General features: G+C 39.1%; 1 protein-coding gene across 5 annotated transcripts in view; it reads right to left on the reverse strand.

Moving 5' to 3' along the window:
- The window catches only part of DENND1A (DENN domain containing 1A), a 196,999-nt gene extending 183,386 nt beyond the window's left edge, over positions 1–13,613 (reverse strand). For all 5 annotated transcript variants that reach the window (XM_030507235.1, XM_030507233.1, XM_030507234.1 and 2 more), the window contains exons 1-2: positions 13,467–13,613; positions 7,163–7,233 (exon numbers count right to left, since the gene is read on the reverse strand). In XM_030507235.1, coding sequence (XP_030363095.1) covers positions 7,163–7,233; positions 13,467–13,483 — 88 coding nt within the window. In that variant the 5' untranslated portion in view covers positions 13,484–13,613. The remainder of the gene's footprint in view (positions 1–7,162; positions 7,234–13,466) is intronic.
- Between the last annotated feature and the right edge of the window lie 202 nt (positions 13,614–13,815).

A 13,815-nucleotide genomic window follows, 5' to 3' on the forward strand; every position in this document is an offset into this window, starting at 1 on the left:
ACTCACCTAAAAATGTGTTAGATAAAATCTGTGATTACTTGCAACATGACAGATTCTAGTATCTTTTCATAAATTAAGTTTCTCTTCAAACTGATTTATGCATTTCATTTATACTGTAAAAGCCAAGCTGTGAACTGTCTCCAAAGGACACAGTTCAGCCCATGCTACTTCCTTGATCTGGGCACTGCAGTCCCAGTAAGTTCTTTGTGAAAATCTTACATCTTGTTTGTACTTAGAAGAAAAGCAATCAAATGGAAACAGAAAAACAAAGCAGCAGCTTAGGAGAACTGGAATTCCCAAATACTACCTACCCACTTAGATTTGGTTACTTTTCTAGTCCTGCTACAGGAAATCCGCTGGAGCAACATAATACTGTAAAGATTGGACAGGAAAACTTGTCATACCCCAATTACAGCACATGTTCAGCAGAAAACTTTATCTAATGGAAAAAGACCTGAATTTTGCACTTCCTTTGTTATTCCTAAATGTTCAATATGTTATCTATTTCTCAATATGGAACAGCAAACTTCAACCAAGAAAATGTTTTCACCATAAAATAATCAAGGTTATTCTGAGAGGTGCACAGGAAAGGTTTACAAACTTCTGAATGACCAACTCTGAACTTAATCCTACTCCAGTAACTTTGCTTTTGTTCAAGAAAATACTTCATCTGTATGGGGGGTGCTGCTCTATTATCTAAAATTACAAGCTGTGACAAAAAGGTAATGATAAGGAGTAGCAGTGTGTCTGATCTGCAGAGACAGAAACCCACTAGCTCTCTCTACCTGTCAAAGTCCTATCATGGAAACCACTGTGATAACTGTAGAATAATTTTAGGGCCCAAGCACGTCATGACTTCTCCAGTAGAGTTAAGGACTTCTATTAGTTTAAGTTATAACATTTGTGATGTTCTGGAAAAGGGGGAGGAAGGGAAAGAGCTATTACAACACAAGGCTAGAACATGAAAAGTAAAGAAGGAAGTACTTAAACTACTCACAAGCTTCTAGTAGGAACAAGATTAGTAGTACATGCTACTCTCAGAGCCAATTCAAATGCAAATCTCATCCTTTCTCTCAAACAATGATAAACTACCTCAGAGTTAATAGTTTCCTTCCAAGATTCATCTCCCTTTTCAACTTAGTGGTATGTTTTCGAGAAAAGAAAGAAGCACATGGCGAGTCTTACAGCAAGACCTTTTAAATTCTGTCATAAAAGAAGTAGTATAAACTACATTTCTTTTCCTAATTCAGTGAACATTTGTTCAACTCTAACACACTTACACTTTGTCCATGCTATCGCATTTAGGCTTCTAACTTACCATGGGATTTTTAAAAAAGGAAAGAAATCCTTTAGCTGCGCTAAACCATTTTAGCTTTTTCCTTGAACACACAGCAAGAATTTATGCTACACTCACAAAAAGATGAAAGATGAGGTCCTTGGAGAGAAAGGCCTTTCGGCACACTACATGGTAAAGCTACAGATTTGACATACTTCTATACTGTCTGCTTTGGCGAGAACACAAAAGCCCCATACAAAAGCATGCTACGTCCTCCCAGACAGGGGTGTAAGGGGGTGTCTTACTCTGTGAGCATTTACTTTCAAATGTTCATACTTCAGAGTCTATTTCGATCGGTTACTTTAGACTAACAAATTCTCTTTTTCTACATGAGCAGTTTGACAGTTAGACTACAATTCTCCTTGCCGGCCCATCTAACAAGAGAGGATCTCTGGCTCAGGTCCTGCAAGATCCTTGAATTTGTCACATCATATTTCTGATGAATGATCTGCAGCAGTTTTAAGATCATAAAGTGCTTTAGAAGTTAAAAGAAAGATTTGTTAAGTAGTTAGTATGTTTTCACTTTTTTTATATAAGTATTTAAACTAAAATTGCAAGGAGATTATTTCTACTTCTGCATCTCAAAAACCCAAAATCTTTTAGCTGAGGTCTAAAAAAATGAAATGCAGTTCCAATGCACTCCACTTCAAGCATACAGCATGTCATTCAGTATAGAACTGAATTTCTACAAGTGCTTAAGCTAACTTAAGCAGTTTTAATTTGTAGAAGAAACAATCCAAGTTCTTTGTAATTCACTACCTCAATTTCTGTGAAGTTTTACTACTATGAGATGCAATGATAAATACCCAAGTCCTCCATTAGAAGGACAATCTCATAAAATGCATTTTCCCTTCCTTTACATGAAGTTACTTAAGTATCACAGCAGAAAGGCAAAACTAACGCAATTATAGGTTATGTCCAGAATATATTACTGCTATCTGCTGGGCAATAAACTATATTACTATTCCCCTCTATCTATGATTTTTGAGGCTCTATTTTATTAAATTCCTGAAGGTTAACTCGTATCAGTGAAACCTCTAAAACCTCTAAAGTTTTTTGTTTGGCTGTGGTTTTTTAAAAGCAATACATCTGGATTTACCAAGGCAGATGGCCTCCTTGTGTCTAAGTGACACGGAAAGCTAGAACTTCTCCTACTGCAAGAACTCCACAGCACTAAAATGCATAAAGGCAAAGACAAAACCCACCACATAGGCTATAGAATATTAAAGCCCTATATGTGAATTGGAATTTGTCTTTTTTTTTTTTTAAAGTCCTAACAATCTCTCTATTCACCTGGTGTGGTTGAAAGCCAAAGTCGAAACAGTCATTCTCGAAGAGGTGACTTAAGTTGTGCCCATCCGTACAGCTTTAGCATCTTACTCCATCCAGCTACACCACTGCACAAAAGGCACCTGTTAAAACTATTTAGCCTAAATCAGCCTATTAGCCAGGTTTCTGTATTAGCCTTGGAACTGCACCTTTTCCTCTGAGTCACAGTCATCACCCAGCATCTACCTGAAAGAATCAGAGAACGCTCTAAGTTTTAGTCAATATTTGCCCTACAATAATATCCCATTTTAAAAATAAAACCATGACTACTTTTTCCTCTCTCCCTCAAAGCAAGGATGTGGGAGTTGGTGAGAAGCACTGGACTTGCAAAGTTCCTATGCTTGACATACTTAGACTTGACACACAAACCACAGATTTCTCACTAGATAAGTTCCATGTACTGTCACTGTAAAGATGCAGACTCCATTCTTTCTATTCAGTTTTGCTGCCCTAGACTTTTGGTGAGAACACATCGACATCTTATTAGAAGAGGATATGGATAAGAGAACAGTGCTATTTGATGAAACTGAAAATTAGAACATGAATGAAAGCATCACTGAAATACGAAGTGAAGAAATTCTGAATTCCAGACAGCCCCAAGAGTGGGAACAAACTGAAGATAAAAGTAGTTTTGCATTTTCATTCAATTTTAGGAAGTCAAATATTCTTTTAAAGAAAAAAACCCAACAAACCAACCACATGCACTAACTTAGATTCAGTTAGCTAAGAGGAATTCCCGGCTTCCATGGAAATCTCAATCATAAGGTAAAAAAACTGGTTTGGCAATGGTCTTCTTCCTTAAGGAAATATCTTCTTAATAACAAATGCTCATGTTAATGCTGCTGGTCACAGTTGCAGACATCTTGCTTCACAGTTCTCAAAATAAAGATACACATTTATGTAAACTGACCCAGTGAAAAAAAAAAAAAAAAAAGAAAATAAATCCAAAAGTCCCCAAAGAAGGCCTATGAATATAACGAAGAAAAAGCAGAAACCACAGCTTTTAGATACAACTGAATGCTGCAATTGTACAACGTACCAAAGACTTTGTGCGCCAGAAATACACAAATCACCAATGCTGTGCACAGATGATCATTATTTCTGAACAATCTAGAGGGGAAAGGACAGAGAGACCACAGCTGAGCTGATCCAAGGATCATTTCCTTTCACAGTTCACACATTTCACTGTGGTTTGGCAGAGTTCTGTCTGGACTGGAATAAAACAATGTTTGATTTTTCAACTTCTTTGGTTTCACTGAAGTTTTTCTCTTCATACCTTACTAAGAGTACAAAACATCCTCCAGATGTTCCTGAAGCTTTTGTTTCTAGGAATCAGATCTTAGGATCATCAGATAATTCAGGCTGGAAGGAACCTCTGGGAGATCTCTAGTCCAACCTCCTGCTCAAGAAAGGGCCAGGCATGAGGTCAGACCAGGTTGTTCAGGCTGTGATCCAGCTGAGTCTTGAAAAGCGCCAAGGATGGAGATTGCACAAACTCTCTGAGTGACATGGTCCAATTCTTGACTGTCCTCATGGTGAACACATTCCTGATACTCAGTTCGAACGCCTCTTGATTCAGTCTACGTTATCGCCTCTTGTCGTCCTGCCATGAACCACTGTGAAGAGCCTGGATATCTAATCTGGATGAATTCCTCACAAATACAGAAGGCTGCTCTTCAGGTTCCTTGAAGTCTTCTCCAGGCTGAACCAGCCCAGCACTCCGAACCTCTCCTCACAGTGCAAGTGCTCTAGCTCGCTCACCATCTTGGTGGCCCTCCTGGTGGTCCTCCATTGAATTTGTTCCAGTTCATTGAAGTCTTTCTTGAAGCCCAGAACAGACTTTTACCTTCTGCAGTCCACTATCTTGGTAAGTAACAGGGAGCCTTCTATACCAAGCATTGGAACAGGCTACCCTGGGAAGCGGTGGAGTCACCATCCCTGGAGGTGTTTAAAAGACATGTAAATGTGGTACTTAGGGACAGGGTTTAGTAGTGGACTTGGCAGTGCTGGGTTAACGGTTGGACTCGATGATCTTAAAGGACGTTTCCAACCTAAGTAATTCTATGATTCTATATGATAGTCAATGGATAATGCTGCTTTCATTAATTTCAAAAGTTATTAACCAAATAAACATATTTGTTATAATCCAAGATTATTAACAATTACAGGAGCAATAAAACTACTTGAACATACAATCATAAATAGTAAATAACACAAGTCAGTATCTCCAATTTCAGCAAGATGAAGTGAACTATGAAATATACTAAAGCTGTTAATTTCTGCTGATATTTAACAGACACATGGAAAGCATCCTTTGCTACTTTCACACTTTCACTCTTCTGATTCTGCCCCCATCCCAGCAGGGAGGAGTGAGCGGCTGCGTGGTGCTCAGCTGCCGGCTGGGGTTAAACCACCACAACTACACAAACTTCTGAATAAAACAAGCAGCACGTTTTACCATCCCACAAGCCACACAATCTCCCACACTAGGGCTGCTACAGCTGTGAAGCAATTCATTCTCCTCAAAACCATGCCAGAAGATTGATACAAGAATTAAGAGCATTGTAAGTGATCAACAGTACTGTTAGATTAGACACGAACTTCAAAACCAGTTGTCTTGGTTAATTTGGGGATCCATTACATGGCAAGGAACAGGTTTTTTTAAACATGCTTGATGATCTTCTCCTTATATACCTTTTATACATTTTGCTTTTCTTAACAGTAACTGCTGCTTGTCATGTAACATACATTCACTGACTGCAAAAAAAAAAAAAAACCCAAACCAAAAGTTGATATATATTCTTGGTTTTCTACCAAGTAGAAAAGACCACATGGAGGTCTCTAGGTTTGTATTTCTAGAATGGTCATTTGCCCAGGATACCGAATGGCTGTTAAAGACAGCTGACACTGAGGAGAACCAAACCACAGCCTTCATTTAGAACAGGACAGAATATTTGGGGATACACAAATCTGAGAATAAAGGGTCCTTCTTAAATACACAAAAATTGGTTAGGAAAAATCTTTTAAAAGATTATTCAGGAAGAATTCATAACTTCAGAATATAGGAGTTGTAAAAACAATTATTAAAACTTTTTTTACTCACTAAAAACATTTTCTTAAGATTTTGCACCTACAAGTACATACAACAAACCTAAAATCACAACCAAGTGAAACTCCCACAGAATCAGTTGGTTTATAGAACAAAATGTATACTAAATTCTCCAATTAAAAACCTGTAAAGTAGTTTCCGTGCTTTTTAACCCACCTTCCCACAGCAGGGAATTAATCCCTCCAGGGGGATGCAAACAAACTTCAAAGAGAAGATTATACCCAGACACTAGTACTGTACAATGTAATGTTTATGGTCAAATTTGTTCGGATTTTCTGGCACTAGAATCCAGGTCAGATGTGCAGAAACAAAGACTAGTTATTAAAAGGGCTCCTGCAGCTACATCAAATAGTCTTCATGGCATACAGCAGTAGGACAAGCCAAAACTGTATTCCAGTTACAACTCCTACGGAGGCTTTGGCAGTAAAGGAAAGAGTAGCAGCTATTTGACTTTTGCTGATTGTAACAAATAGAGATATAAAAGGAGATAAGTGGCTTTCCAGTTAGAAAATACAAAAATCCTTTCTACTGGACAGATATACATATATACAATATACACATGATAACTTCATAAAAGAAATACTACTTCAGTATATGTTGACTCATCATCATGATTTCATTTTGACACCACTCCTTTTCATAACATTCTAGAGACTGATCTCACAAAACAGCATCTTGAACTAAATTCTGGGATTATGAGTTTCAGCCTTTGTTTTCCCTGCTTATTTGACCAAGTTCCTCAGGTTTAGAAAAAAAGTGCCATCAAAAATTCACAAGTATATTTACACATTGATTTCAGCAGTTATGAAACTTCTCTAGCACAAACATGGGAATACTTGTCAGAAATAATATTCAAAAAAAACACTTGCATGATTATGGCTTAGTAACAATGTTCGGTGAAACCAGTTAACCAATTCATATGCTGCATTCATGCCTTATTTCTAGATAAAATCAGTTGATCAAAAGAAGAATCCTGGGAAGAGATAAAAGTACTTCTGTAGACAAGTAAGAAAGAGGAAGTAAATATAAATTCCACACAAGAAATTTTAGAGTATTTTTTGTTTTGAAACTACCCATTCCTCATATGAGCAGCAAATACAAATATGAAATACATTTACTTTTTCAATTTAATGAACCAAGAGTTATTTCTATTTTAAAAGACAAATAAAAAGGCAAAACAGTCAAAGAAAACTGCCCATAACCAGGGACAGAGACAAGAATTTCTTCTTATTAGTCCTAACTGTAAAAGATTCCACAGAACCAGTGATTAAGGGATCTTTAAAAGCTGGAACAGCACAGTATTAAATATACCTCATTATCTCAAAGTCCATAGTTCTTAAGAATAGTTTTAGCCAATAAATAGGTAGAATTTCAGTGCAAAACAGTACCTTTCCCAACGCAACTGATTCCTGAGTAGGTGACTTCTGCGTACACTTCAAAGGTAGTGTCCGGATTTTGTCTGAAAGGAAATAACACAGTATTTAGCACATCACAAATTTTTTTCCAAGTGTACTTTCAACTACACAGTCAAAAAGGGTTCTGAGAATGCATATGTCACAATAAACTAGATTTCTCAGCCTACAGTCTGTAATGATTTCACATCAGATCTTTCTGCCTTACTAGTCCGTAACAAGATACGACTGACAACTCAGATGAGTTCGTATGAACAGGGTGTCTAACAAACTTCTACAGAGAAAGACAGATAAGAACAATAGAAGTCAAGCACACGCAACCTTTAAGTCATTGTTGTGACTAGTCTGCATTTCTTGATATTAAAATATCACAGGCCTATGGTTCAGAACTTTGCCAGAAAAATAAACCCATCCTTTTATCACATACCAGAATGCTACTCAGACAGAAAAACAAGTTATTTCAGCTCTCAGCCACAACAGTAATTTTTATTACACGACCAACTTGCAAAAGCAAGTTCTTTTTATCTCACCTTTACTTTCAAATAAGAAATCAAATCACCTATGTGCTAAATACAGGGATTTAAAAGACAAGAAAGTCCTGAATACTCTTTTCTCTTCACCAAACTGAGAACAGTCACATTGTCTGACACAGGATAAACAAGGCAGATTCACATTTTCATTACTGTGACTCTTAAGTTCAGTTTCATGACACCTGTTTGCTCAGGAAAGAGGAGAAAAAAGGAAGCTGCAGTCAAGAGGATGCAAAGTCATTTTACACATACATTACTGGAAAACTTCAGTTGCTGTACTTAGGGTGAAGACAATTCCACCCTTTAATACCTGTCAAAATATTTCTACCTCTTTGTCGAAAAAGGCCCTCTTGAAGAATATTGCAAATGCACAAGGTTTCACCCCATGAGACTCCAGAATCTTAAATCCAGAAAGCTGCCACACGCATGTGAAAAAAGGAAACAGGTATAATAGTCAAAAATGACACCAAAATCAGCTACAAAACGTAAATGAAGCTTGAGGAAAGAGACTTACTCTGCTCCAGAGTTATAAATACACCAATAATTAAAGTTAAAAGTTAATGATAAAGCTAAAACTTAATGAGTTTAAAACTTAAAAACAACAACAAAACATTTAGTGTACATTTTCAATTCTTACTAACATAACTCCAGAAGTGAAGCTCTGGAATTACATTTCCGAAGGAGCATGTAAAGGCAGCAGGTGATTATATAAGCATGCATATTTTGAGTCAAATTCCTGACTCTAACAATTTTAGCTACTCCAAAATTTTTTATGAGATTAAAGAGAATCACACATTGGGCTGTAATTGTTTAGTTACTGAAAAAGGATTTTGTAAGTCTGAACATGTGACATTTTATTCTTAGACTTTCTGGTTAAAACCACGAATGAAAATTGCATAATTACTGCTCTAAATTTATGACTGCTTGTACAGTGATAATATTGTCTCCTAGGTGTTAATGTAAACTATCTAACATTAGAAAATGGTTGGGGTATAATTAACTTGTGAATTTTGTTAGCCTCCTTACAGCTAAGGATGAAAATTATGACAAACCCCATATATATATATACACATGCTAGAATTCCTACCTGAATAATCATTTAAAAAAATGAAACTCATCTTACCCAGCACCTCAAACCAAACGTATAAACACGTCAAGGACTTCAGCCTACTCTTCAGAGAATTTCTATTCTTTTTAATCCTACTTTAACACCAAAAGGGATTAAACAAAACATTTCTAACCATGCCACAGGCCCACTTCGTATAACTCAAGTGGCTCTAAGCCAAACCCCACACCTATTTAAACCGAGAGAAAAGCTACCGTTGGTTTCAGTAGCACAGGATCACGCTCTGCAGTTTTACAGAGCACCTCTCAGGAGCAACAATGGTTCACAATTCAATGAATGTTAATTTAATTTGCCACCAGTTCCCAGCTGATTTAAGTATTCATTTTTCAGAGAACTATACTCATAGGTTCTGAGAAATCTAAAATCAACAAATCAACTATTATTTTGCATTACAAACCAAACTTGCATAATTCTCTCTGTGCTACTTAAGAGTTGCTGCATATATTCTGCTTTGAATACTGAGATTCTCAGCTACATTCCTACAATAATAGTAGAGGATGAAAATGAAATGATACCCATGTTACACAAGAAATGTATTTTTCCTTACATGTATATTGCTGTGCAGCCTTATCTTACCCTCCTTGTTTATGTCTTTATTTTTAGCACCCTGTTTCCTTAATTAAAAGTTTATAAATTTTATAATCTTTTTACAGCTAATGGATAAAATAACAAACACCTCTTTAGTATTATGTTAGAGTCTGTGTTCAGATTTTTTAGTGAAAACACTCTATAACACAGCTGGCAAGAGCACATACTATATACCAAAACTTTCAGACAAAAAGACATCATATTTTGTATTTTAATATTCCATGACAAGCGTCCACTTATTTCTATGAACAGTGAAATTAAAGTAACTTTGCCAAGTCAGAAACTTAGTATTAAAGGCTGCATTCAAGAAGCCAACACCTCAGCATGAGAATGAAGTCACTGTTGAATTCTGAGTATTTTATAACTTCTCAGTGGAATTAAGGCAACAAGTCACTATGAGACTTCATACAGTTTGCAAATAGAGCATAAACGTGTATCAAAATATGTATATTTTACAGTCCATTTTGATGACTATTAAACTAACCTGCATCTAATGGCACCTGTGCATTGTATTAAGACCTCAACCCACAGAAATCATCCACAGCATTATAACCTTAAACACACACACACACAGACACACACACAAAGTTTTCTTTCCTCGCCATAATCACTTAAAGACCTGTGGTCAGTCATCAAGTGAACATACAGATGCAATTAGAAAACACATATGTACAAAGCACGTACAAAAATACATAGTATTTGATAACTGGATAATTTCAGAAGGATTTTTTTTTTTAAATATAAATTTAGGAAGCAGCTCTATGAGAAAAGAATGCATTTGTGATAAATGCTAGTTGTATGAATTACTTCAAATCTCTCTGACGTAGAAGTAGCTTTAGTATCAAAGCAATCTGTAAGAACTTCTATTTTACATACAGATATGTACCATTTACAATTAAATTATTAGTTTTTACTGAACTGCAAGAGATTTGTGCAGAATAAAATTAAAAGAAGTCCTTCTCTGAGGTTGTATGTATGAAGTACATACCTTACATACCTAAAGCCTATTTCAACTGTCAGGAGGAAAATGCAATAGCACTTACAACAGAAAGTATCATTCTACTTAAAAATTGAGGCATGAGAGACGAGCCTGACACTGCTTGATAATTAGTTGTCTCGTAACAAGACTTAGTTGCTCAACTCTTGCAGAAAAAAATTATTAGCAGAAAGCTGTAACTGCTAATCCAATTCAGAAATTGCACCTCAAACTCTGATTCATTTCCATGTATTTAACTTATTCTGCCTGGTATTCCCTTGGTAGATAGTATTACATTTCAGTATACAGCAAACTTTATGTTAAACATCTGAAAGGATTCCCAGATTCATATGAAGGATCTCTTCTATCATCACTGAAATACAACTACCTCTGGAAAGGAACATGTCAAGTTTTTTTACGGTGCAATGCAATTCTGTTGAACAGACTGACATCAACACATTAAAAAAAACCCTCTCTCTCTCGTAACATATTGAGTACTGAAGGCTATCAAGAAGCACTAGGAGCCAGGTTAACTCCATGCCTATTTTACATTACCTTGCTGGCACAGAGTGCCTTGCACGTACCGTATGACATGCTCTAACACAAAGCTTAACCCAACAGTGTCATCCAACACTCAATTTACCTTTTTGTCGCCTGCAGCTATACACAAGCCAAAGTTTACAGGATTGCTGGCAATCTCTTGATTTCTTTCACTTCAGTCTGATGCAGCTACTGATAATTTTCTCTAAGCGATCTTTCACTCAAATGACTCATTACTACACATCCATCAAAAATCTAACTGACACATATGTCCAGGTTTCATGCAGACACTGTGATCATGTGCCAAGGGGTTTAATATCCCTCATAATTATCAATCAACAGCAAGAAGCAACAGATCTGACTACTGGATTTTTGCTAGGGCTGCAACACGTACTGGCGACACCACTAAAAGGGGCATACCTCAGCATACCCAATTATAAAACAGCGTTCTCATTCATGTTCCCACCTACCCCAATAAGGGAGCTACTTATCAACTTGAAAATCTTTGCTGGATTAAACATCCAGCTCAGAAGAGCAGATCAGAAAAGCCTCTTACTCAGATAGGCGCACTCATTTCTTATACATTTCAAGACTGTTTGGAAATATTGTCCTTACTCTACCTGGGCACAATGTTCTGTCCAAAGTGCAAAAAGGCAATTTATTAATTGTTGTTCAAGACAAAGTTGCTTAATGACACATTGGACAAAATGCTTCCTCACAAAGTCCTAAGGAATAAAATGTTATGCTTATATGGGGTTATCATCTGTGTTTTCCTGGGGACAGAGAAAGACACGTTCACACTGAAAGACTTTGCATAGCAAAAGTCCTAAAGTCCACTGGCTGTAACAATTACTTCTAACTGCTACATCTCCTCACTGACACCCACCGTGAGGTTTCCAGTTGAAGTGTCTCATCTGGGTGATTACATTCACATTCAGCAAAGTGTATGCGAAGCCATTAGAGGTCAAATTAGCAACCAAAACCCCAAAGATGGCAAGCACATCTTGTGGATTCAGTAAGTACACAAAAGAAACTACATTTTAAGTGAGCATCAGCCTTTTAATAGCTTTAAGATAAGGTCATCATAAGTCATTTCAGATCATAATCTTGAAGTGACCCAAGCAAGGGTGACCACTACCAAGATCTGAAAGTGCAAGTGAAAGTGCAAGACACTACCTGCTCTGCTGTCAAAATAGTAATGCATTTTATATTCTACCCATAGTTCAACATAAGCTAAGAGTTTAACTAGCTTCTCTTTCATTTACTGTAGTAACAGCTGAGAACCCATACACGAGAAAAATGCAAAAATGATCCCCACAGTGTCTCCTGAAGAAGGAAGGTTGCCTTCCAGAACCAACCAATCACCTCAGTGCAATCACTACAAGTACTCATTATCCACTTACATTTTCCTAAAACACCTGGCTGGATAGACACACGCTTATGTCTATTCAGCCTGTGGGCTTGTGAACATGAAGATGTGTCATCACACTAAAGCCGCTACGAACTATGTCTCCTCCAGTCTCATATTCAAGTTAAACAAGAGGTGAAAAGTTAAAGCCCTGTGTAATCTTGAACACTGTGCTCAAGAAAGAAAAGCAATTGCTCAACAGCACCTACTGAAACCACTGAATAAAGTATAATCTAACTGGATCTCACCACTCTATCACACCTTTCATGCACAAAGATGTCAGCACTCCCTGCTTGGTGATAGCTTTATTACACCTCTACCTGTCTCAGAGGAACTGAATTTGCCTGGAATGGCATGTGAACGAACTGAAATCTTTAACGTGACAATACCAAACATACCAATGGGGCTTACCAATAAATCAGCCCCCAGCTTTATGAAAACTAAAAAAATATTGAGGCACACATCTGCAGACCCAACACATTAATTTCTTGCACCACTCTTCTCCCCCCAAGTCCCCTTGCTAATGCACTTTCACGGTATCATGACTAGACTATCCATCTTCCCTTCGGCGCACTCTAGGCAAGGAGGCTTTGAACTCTCTCAACCCACCACACCCCAAAACAGAGGTCACCAGTGCTGGCCACGAAGACTTTCCCACTCCAGCAGCCCCAATCCTCCTCAAGGCCTGCACCGATAACACTCAACCTGCCCTCACACCCTGGCGCTATGCGCTACCACACGGAGAGCTGACGATAGGGAAAACGAGAGCGACAACAATCCAGTGTGGGGTTTGAGGGCGGGAAGCGACACTCCCCTCACCAGGGCGGGCGGACTCCCCGCCCGGGCAGTGGGGGAGTGAGGCCTTCTGCCCCGCCGCCTCCTCCCTCCCCGGCCCGCCAGCTGGCCTGGCGGGGTGGGAAGTACTTTCCCCCTTTCTTTCTCCCCCTCTTCCTCGCCCTACCCCGAGGCCTGCAGGCTGGGCCGGGGTCTCGCCCGCGCGGCCTCACACAGAGCTGGACGGAGGGCGGGGAAGTCCCCTTCTCGCTCTCCAGAGCCCTCCCGCTTTCCTGAGGGCCTGCGAGCGGGGCTGGAGAACTCCGGGGGGCACTCACTTGATCCTGGATCCCATGGTCTCTGGGGGGCCGCATAGACCCGGGCCAGAGAGAGGAAAGGGGGAGGGGGCCGGGACTCGGTGGGCTGCGCTCTCTCCGCCGCTCGCCCCCTCACTCCATCCCGCCCAGCGCCGCCGTCGCCTCAGCCGAGTCACGGCGCGGCGCGGGGGCTGCTGGGAGCTGTAGTCCATCGGGAGCCGCGCGGGCGAGGCCAGCGGCCGGCCGGCACCGGGGAGCCCGCCGCGCGCCCCGCTGTGTTGGCATGGCAACGCACGCTGCGCGCGCGCGGGAAGACGACCCTCTCGTCTTCCCTTCCCGCCTCAGGGCGCCTCAGGCGGGTGTCCTGCGG

The sequence above is a fragment of the Strigops habroptila genome, chromosome 15 (assembly GCF_004027225.2).
Source record: "Strigops habroptila isolate Jane chromosome 15, bStrHab1.2.pri, whole genome shotgun sequence".
NCBI lineage: Eukaryota > Metazoa > Chordata > Aves > Psittaciformes > Psittacidae > Strigops > Strigops habroptila.